The 9000-nt window shown below is 40.4% G+C and overlaps 1 protein-coding gene across 1 annotated transcript in view; it reads right to left on the reverse strand.

The window, feature by feature from the left end:
* The window catches only part of POLR3B (RNA polymerase III subunit B), a 115144-nt gene that overhangs the window by 33597 nt on the left and 72547 nt on the right, over positions 1 to 9000 (reverse strand). The window contains exons 20-22 of the mRNA XM_019642626.1: positions 6544 to 6753; positions 3966 to 4124; positions 1153 to 1270 (exon numbers count right to left, since the gene is read on the reverse strand). Of these exons, the coding sequence (XP_019498171.1) occupies positions 1153 to 1270; positions 3966 to 4124; positions 6544 to 6753 (487 nt within the window). The remainder of the gene's footprint in view (positions 1 to 1152; positions 1271 to 3965; positions 4125 to 6543; positions 6754 to 9000) is intronic.

The raw sequence follows: 9000 nt of genomic DNA on the forward strand, positions 1-9000 counted from the left end.
ATCAAGGGAAGAGGGAGTCAGTGGCATCAAAAGTTCTAGAAAGGTCATATGAAATTCATCCATCCACTTGACAGCTGTTTGTTTCCTTATTACCTGTAATGTGTCAGGCCCTGTGCCAGGCACTAGGAATACACGGTGAACAAAGGACACAAGTTTCAGCTTGCAAGAAGGTTAGGATGGAAGAGGCCATTGACTTGGGCCAATCTGACCACCTGTGGGTTTTGCTATTGTTTAGATCAGTCTTTCCTCCCTGGGGTGTGAGCTCCATGGGGGCGGGGCTTTCTGCCTGCTTTGTTCACTGTGCTAACCCACGGACCTAGAACAGTTCCAGGCACAGTAAGTGAAATCTTTGTTTTTCGCCCAGAAATATTTCTTGAGTGACATGAAGGACTAGGCTGTCCCTGGTGACCTCTTCCAGCGTCGCTTCAGTGGGATGAGGAGGTAGGAGGCTGAAGAGGTTCAGAGGGCTGAGGGCGCACACAGAGGGTAAGAAGCGGAAACGGAGATTACACAGCACACTTCTGAGGAGCTTCATGGCGAAAGGGAGGGGAGAGTGGTAGTTAGAAAAGAATGCCAAGTCCGGAAAAAGGTTTTATTGTCTTTTAAAGATAAATATTTGTGCCCATTTTCTAGCCTGTGAGGAAGGAATCAATAGAAAACAGGTTGAAAATATGGAAGGACAGGGCAGAAAATGACAGAGGAAGGTCCCTAAAAGAGTGGATGAAATGGAACCCAGGAGAGGAGGGCCCACCTTTGAATAGGTAAAAAAGATATCCTCCTCAGGAGAAAGAAAACCAACTAGCATGACCACCGTTGTAATTCAAAAATAGCGCTTCATTTTGTAGGACTTACTGCAGGGGCCTGAGCCCACCCCCAGGGGAACGTTTTTATGCCGTGTGTCCTTCATCTCGCTGTTTCCTGGGACCCCTGAGTATTTGCTCCAAACTCAAACATAGTTAGAAGGTCTCTACGATTCCAGAGCCTGGTTTTATCTTCAATGTCATGCTGTCTTTATGACAACTAACTACTGGCATCCAAAACTGCTATTTCTAGTTCTCCAACCCTCCAAGTGCCAGCTTCTAATTTCTCCTATTCCTTCTCCTTTTTTTTTTTAATCTTTCTATGTATTTCCAAAGCACAACCAATACATACGTGATGGGCACATCTTTGTACTGTGGCTGCTGCGGGACGTTACTTCCTTCCAAAGGAATCTGAGTTACTGTGGGCATGGATTTATTTACAAGCACTTGCTTGTTTTCTACTTTCTCACCTAAGACAGAGAGAAGGGTGTTAGACAAGTTGTTATCATCTGTGTGGGATGCAAAGATTAGTGGGGCATCAAACTATGTGATTCGACTTGGTGCATGAAATCTAGACATGGAAGGAAGAAAACAAGGAGTCCACAGGGTGGGAAGTAGAGTTTAACAGGGCTTGTTCGTAATTTTGCAAGTCCTTTCGAAAAAAAATCACAGATTAAGACCACAGTGTGTATTACATTAAGAAACTGATTTAGGGAACCACATTAACAAGAAATGTCATGTCACTAGGTAGGAATTTCACATATCTCTTAGGGTGTTAGAACAGATTTGGAGCACTTATTCTTATTAAGTTATTTCAACCAGTAACAAGTCACTGCCAACTTCACTTGGGCTATGAGGAAATCAACAGATTTCTTTGATTTTTCCTGCTGTTCTCACCTTTGCTTTGTATCTTTTCATGGTAAGCTCAAAGACCAACTGCTACAGTCCTGCCACAACACTGATGTTCCCAGCCACATGACCATGACCTGGGTTAGGAGTCAAAGCAATTCTCCAAGAAACAAGGCAGCAAGAAGGAGAGGAAGCTGTGTGCTGGGGCTCGGGCCCCACAGCGGATGCAGTCCTCACCACCACGCACCGCCCGTGACAATGGCAAGCTTATTTCCCCTCCTAAGAATCTCCCCACCTCACCACAGCTGCGTTCCCTGGTCGGCTGTGAGAGCTCTCACTTGGTCTCCCTCTATTTTGTCTCTCCTTCTACTCTTTTCTCCATACTGTAGTCAGAATGACCATTTCAAAACCCATATCTGAGTCTATCATTGCTTTTAGGATCGTAATGAAAATAGTAGCATGGCAACAAGGCCTTGGGTCTGGCCCCTTCCTTTTCCTCCGCCCTCCCTCCCTCCCTCTCTTTCCTTCCTTCCCTCTCTTTGTCGCTAGACTCCTGTTCACCACACTCCCCTGCACTCTCTTTGTTGGAGCCATACTAGCCTTCTTTCTGATCCTAACTACCAAGCTGCAGGACACTTGCACAAGCGTTTTCCATTCCCCCTTCATTAGTTGGCTCCACTTATCCTTTCGATTTCAGCTCTCTTCTGGGGCTATCCCAATCCTCCTGACTCAGTCAAATCCTCTTGTGGTAAAACAGCCTCACAGCTCCTTATATGATCCCTCAACCTGGTTGTAACTTAACATATGTTTTGTGTGCTCCTTTGATTAATATGTCTCCCACACGAACCCATAAGACTCACATAGGCAGGGACTGTGGGTTGCATCAACACAATTCATTACGAGTGTATAATTACAATGGAGTCACACTTTTTTGGGGAAGAAGAGTTTAAGGTCACTCAGTAAGCTGAGTGCACAATGGATGACATACCAGGGACATGGGTAGAAGCAGGGACATGACCTTATCCTAAGTATATCCTTAAAGTGGCTTTTCTATGATTAAAAATTATAACTAGAGCTATCACCAATAAATCAACAAACAACAAATGCTGGTGAGGTTGTGGGGAAAAGGGAACCCTGGTGCACTGCTGGTGGGACTGCAGACTGGTGCAGCCATTATGGAAATCAGTATGGAGGTATCTCAAAAAACTGGAAATGGAACTACCTTATGACCCAGCAATCCCACTCTTAGGTATTTATCCAAAAAACCCCAAGCCTCTAATTTGAAAAAATATATGCACCCCTATGTTCATTGCGGTGCTTTCACAATAGCTAAGACTTGGAAACAACCGAAATGCCCATCGGTAGACGACTGGATTAAGAAACTATGGTACATTTACACAAGGGAGTATTACTCAGCTATAAAGAAGAAGGAAATAGTACCATTTGCAACAATATAGATGGAACTAGAGAACATTATGCTAAGTGAAATAAGGCAGAGAAAGACAAAAACCATATGATCTCACTTATACGTGGATTCTAAAAAACTGAATAAATGAGAATTATAAACAGAACTGGTCTCAGAGACACAGAGGAAAAACTGAGGGTTGATAGTTGGGAGGGGGTGGAGATGACGGAGAAGGGGAAGGGATGAGACAATATAATCTGGTAACTACAATATTGCCTCAGGGATAGAAAACACAGTCTGGGGAATATAATCAATAATGTTGTAAATATTTTTTAGGGGGCCAGATGGACTCATGTCTTGTTAGGGAGACCACTTCATAGTCAGTGTAGAAGTCTGACCATCGCACTGTATTTCTCAAGCTGATGTTGAACAATAATGTATGTCAACTATAATTATATATACATATAGTCACGGGACGTGGAGTAAAGAATGGGAATGGAGTCAATGGAATTGTAATAGATAAGCATGATATCGGGGGTGGGAGGACAGTAGATGGGGGAGGGGAGTTGTTACTTTGTGAGGGTGAAAAGGATAACTATTGCATTGTTCTGTACACCTGAAACTAACAATAAAATAGACAAACAAACAAACAAAAAATAATCACTAAAAAAACCCCCAAAAAAACAAAATCAAAATTAAAACTAGAAAAGTATAACTAAAATAGATTACTGCTATGCAAAAAAGTATGTATAAAAAGACTGGGATGACATTCACCAAAAATAACCATACTGGTTGAGGGAGGATAGTTTTGCAGTTTGTTATTTTCTGCACTGTTGACCAAATATTCAGATATATTACTGAATAACTTATCATTTCAAAAAACATACATTGAATTTTGTTAAGGCTTTTACCTGGAGAACAAATACCATCTGCATCTAAAATTTCATGTCGCCAGATGGGTTTTCTTGTGGCAGCATCCAACATCGGCCCCATCACTTTATCAAAAGTCTGATTGGTATACCGTTTCAATGTACATTTAGCATTTTTATATACAAGGCAACGCCCAAAACCTAAAATGAAACCAAAATGGGTTTCAGAACCAGGAGTAATACAAAACTGTAAGAAAACAAAAATTTGTGTTATTCAACAACCCACCCCACTTGACCCCCCTTCCAAAAAAACTGCTGTCAATGTGGATAATCTGGGACCGGCCAAACCAAATCACAACCCACTAACCTGAAGAGCTGGCTCAGGGTGGCACCCCACCTACTGTCCGTAACCACTGGAATCTCTACAACTGTTTGCAGCATGGAATGTACATATTTTATCACGTTGGAGGAAGGTGAGAGAAACCTAAGCATCATTGTGGCTCTTTTAGAACCGAGGGCCACAGAATGAGAGAATTGGAAAGGGCCTTAGAGGTCACCTGGCTTAGCCCCTCTATCTTACAGGCGCTGTAAGCGAGGTCCAGAGAAATTAAGTGGCCAGGGTCACCCAGCAAGTTGGCGGCAGAGTTGAGACAGGCCAAGTCCACTGATCAGCCAGGATTCTTTCTACATATCCTCTTGGTGCATAACTTCTGCCAACCTTCTCTGGAGAGTGTTCCTTTTTCTCATTTTGGCATTCAGAGGAAGTCCCAAACAAGCACACACAAAATTAATTTTTCTCCGGAGAGGGGAGAAAATGCTAAGAAGCAGTCAAATGATTCTAATGGGAGTGACAGTTCGCCTCTGCCCCAAAGATTAGAGTTTACTTTGTAATCAAATCATTTTTAGATCACATTTATCTAGTGGATGAGGGAAAAGGCCTGAGACCAACTACAACCTACACATTAAAAAAAATCAGCAAAATGAACAGAAAACCTTCAGGTGGTACAAAAACCCTCAACCACTGAATCCCACAAAAAGATTCATCGGTGTAGAGTTGCCCAAAAGAGCCGTCATTCCTTCAACACTAAATATCATTTCCCAAGATTCTGGGGCTATATTTTCCCTCACCCCAACTCCTCCCCACCACCCCCTTTGGCCAAGCAATTATTTTAAACTGGATTCTCTCTCTAATCTCCCCAGGATATACTTGAGCCATGTCGAGTTCACTTAAATAGGAAAATGTGTCAGGATTCAATTCTAGCTATTACTGATGAAATAAATGCATTGCTGTAAAATCCTTCAGTTAGATGCTCCAGCAAAAAGCAGAACACTTTCAAGAAATCTCATAATGTGAATTTAGAAAATCAATCCAGGAAAAGTGGATTTCTAAATAAAATCTCAGTGTTCTAATGTAATTTCTTAAATATGAAGGTGACTGTGTGATGAAACAACACGTTTCTACAACTGGATGATAGATGAAGATGTTTGTGTATCTTTGAGAACGGCCTTTGTCATTACGGCTCCTAGTAAATAGTGTATGGCTGTAATAAACTCGGCTCCAAGAGCCAGCTGCCTTAGGAACATTACATGATCTTCAAATTTCGTACAATGGCCATTAACTGCAACATGCTGGAGTGCAGTGTGAATCCGAACTGCATGAAATCAAGAAGCGTTTTCTTCTAAGTGTAAGGGAACATTTTATTCACAGGTGGTAGCTTAAAAGCTAGTGGACAGTAAACTCAGATCATTAAATTGTGTTGCGAAGTTTCTGACAGATATCACAAAGTCTTCAGGTTTCCACATAAACGTTACCAGTTAATCAGAAAAGAAAACATCTAGTTTTAAAGCATGGCTGTTGTCATTTGGAGGAAAAAAAGAGGCATAAATTAAGTGCAGCCAACATTAATGCCAAAGACACATGTCTAGGAGTACTATTATGGCTGCCTAGCAACTACGAAGAGTGGAGGGGAAGGCAGAGTGGGTATGCCAGAGAAGGAAAAGAGAGAGAGAGATGATGAAGAGAGGAGTCAGACTTTAGATCAGGTGATGGCTAACAAACCATGAAGCGGTGACTTGCCAAAGTAAATTGTCAAAAAAAAACCTGAGCAAGAAAAGTGTAAAAAAAGCCAGTGCTCATGTATGTGTATTTTTAATTTTTACCATTTTGCTAACAAAAAGGTGTTAACATTATAAGTTTGAGATATACAATTCAAAGAATAGCCTTTTACATACAAATGCTGCTACTGCCCTCTCGTACAGGTTTGTTGTTGAATATATAACTATATATATATTCAAAAAACATATTTCATTTATTAATTCCTACTGGAAAATAAACTCTTACATGTTTGCTGTTGAGGAGTTGTCAAGTCACCAATACAGTAAAATAACAAAGAAAAACAAAGATTCCTTAATAATACATTTAACAAATTACCTCTATATAATATTCGTTTTTGAAAAAGTTAACACCAAAACATAACTGCCTCCTTGTTTGAATTATAAAATTCAAATCACTTGAAACTGACATTACCATTTTGATACCAAGTGACTTTTATGCTGATTATCCCTATTTCTAATTCTGCATCAAGAATGTCTGGTGTGAGAGCTTTAAAAATTCACTTACCTCTGTCCAAGGAGGCCTTGTTTAAAACAAGAGCATCTTCAATATCATAGCCACTGTAACTCATCACAGCAACTGTCGCATTCTGTCCAGCTGGCAGCTTCTCAAAGTCTATCAATTCAATGGTCTTTGTTTTAACCATGGGTTTCTGTGGATATGCTAGTAGATACATGAGGGTGTCAATTCTGTTTAGCTGGTTGTATCCAATGGTACCTTCATTGATATTGGAGGAAACAAAATGAGACATTCTATTACTACGTCAAATAATTAGGTAGCAATGCATACAGTGATAAACACATTAATTTCACTAATGAAAATAAAGAAAATCTTCAGGTCAAACATTTCAAAAGCAATACCCTTGGGATGGCAAACAACTTTGAAAAGCAATTTTTCTCAGTAATATTAAAAATCCCACAAAGAAGAAAAATCACACCTAAGGTATACTAATCTAAATAATTTCAGCTTTTTGGATTTACGCAATTGATCCCATTTGAGGAATTTTGGTTTCTACTGGTTAATTTCATAAGTCAGTCAACAATTCTGTATTTGGTTCTACTATGTTCCAGGCACATTTCCGTTGCTGGGGGCAGGTGTGGAGAATAGTCCCAGCGCTGACAGGTAAGGAGCTTATACAGTGGGAGAAACAGATACATTTCATAAAAAGAAATCAACCATTACAAAAATTCTAAATGAAAAAGAAAGCAGGAGAAAAGGGAGAGAATAGAACGAAGAGGAAAGTGAAGGCAGAGAAGAGGGGATTCATTCATTTATTAAGCAGTCAATAAGCACCTACTCTGTGCCCGACTGTGGACATAAAATGGGGAAAGGCATGACCCCTTCCTCCAAGGAATCCAAGGCCCTGTCCAATCAGGGATGGGATCCTCCTTCCTTAGCCATCAGCCTTCCCACCGGATTGGACCTTGAAAGGGGTTACTGTTCACTGGAAATGAAATCAGAATGTTACCCCCTTCTCCTTCTTCCCTATAGGGGTTCATTAACCTGCCTGAGAAAGAGGCTTTCACTCTCCTGGGCTTGAGTGTGGGCTACTGGGACTTCCTCCCAGGTATCTCTTCTCCCCCCCCCCCCCCCCCCCCCGAGTGGCTAACAAGGTAGCTTAAGTCTCTATCTCTATCTCTCGCTCGCTTCCGGAGTGATACATGCACAACACCCACATACCCCAAGATGCCTATGTGCTATTTAATGGAGTTGAGCAGACACCAAAAACTCAGTATTTATTTCCTTTACCTTTTTCTCTGTACTCATATTATTAAATCAATGGTGATTTCAATTCAGAGATGAAAATAACCAATTCAGGCAGCAAAAATGATATGGTACTCCCTGACAATTACTATTGAAAGAAACACTTAAATCTGTAGGGTTTTAAAGAAACGAGCGCCTAGTACAGTAGTGGGCTCAATAAATGTTGGGTAAATGAGATTGAATAACATTATATCCTTTATGATAGTATATATTTGTGCTTAAATCTCTAAAAAATTTATCAAGATTCAGCTGAAAAACAATAGCTAAACTGAACTTCATAAAGTTTTGGTCGACTTTACACTATAAATTGCAACTTAATTTATGTTATTTTTCTGCCAACTAATAAACTGGGGAAGACACCTGGCAATAAATAGATCACTTACTGTTTTAGTTGTAAAATCAATGCTGCTCGGATCATGGTCAAGTTCATTGACAATAAGTCTGTCTCTTTACACGAAATCATTTAAAATTTATGTTGAGATTTCAGCTCCAGTTGTATACTTGACCCAGCTTGAGACAAGGGTTTAGGCAATGTCCCACCAGGCTGCCAAACATGTCTTCTGAAACCTGAGGCAAGCATTATTACGCAGCAGGGAAGCATAAATGGCTGCACCTCTAAACAATGGCGAAAGAGACTGGATCCTGCTGTAAATTGTGCTACTGGGCCCTGAACTTAATTCTCGGACATTACAACTGAGCATTGAATGAACAGCAAAGTGGTTTAGCAAACGTTTAGCAAATGTCAGAAATTTTTCTTTAAAGACTTTTGAAAGAACTTCAAGGATACATGTATATCCATTTTTAGTAGCACTGAGGATGGGTGTGTAGGTTAAAACATGATTTATAAACTATGACTTCTATATTATAAAACTTCAAAATGCTATGATAGCCCATGATTTTTATAAAAATTATGAATGATTAGTTTTTTTTTGCCAATAAGCAAGCTTTTTTGAGAAAATATCACACAGAAATTAAATTATAAGACTAGGCTGGGTGTAGCACATTTCAAACTAGGATGCCTGTACGATTTTCAGCTTCCTTAAAAAGAGCATTGCGGGCCAGCCGAGTGGCTCAGTTGGTTAAGAGCTTGCTCAGGAGTGCGAGCTCTGAGCAACAGGGTTGCCGGTTCAATTCCAGGCCCTAGCTGAGCTGCCAACAGGTGGCAGGATGGCTCAGCTAAAAAAAAAAAAAAAAAAAAAA

Source organism: Hipposideros armiger, unplaced genomic scaffold (assembly GCF_001890085.2).
Source record: "Hipposideros armiger isolate ML-2016 unplaced genomic scaffold, ASM189008v1 scaffold_71, whole genome shotgun sequence".
NCBI lineage: Eukaryota > Metazoa > Chordata > Mammalia > Chiroptera > Hipposideridae > Hipposideros > Hipposideros armiger.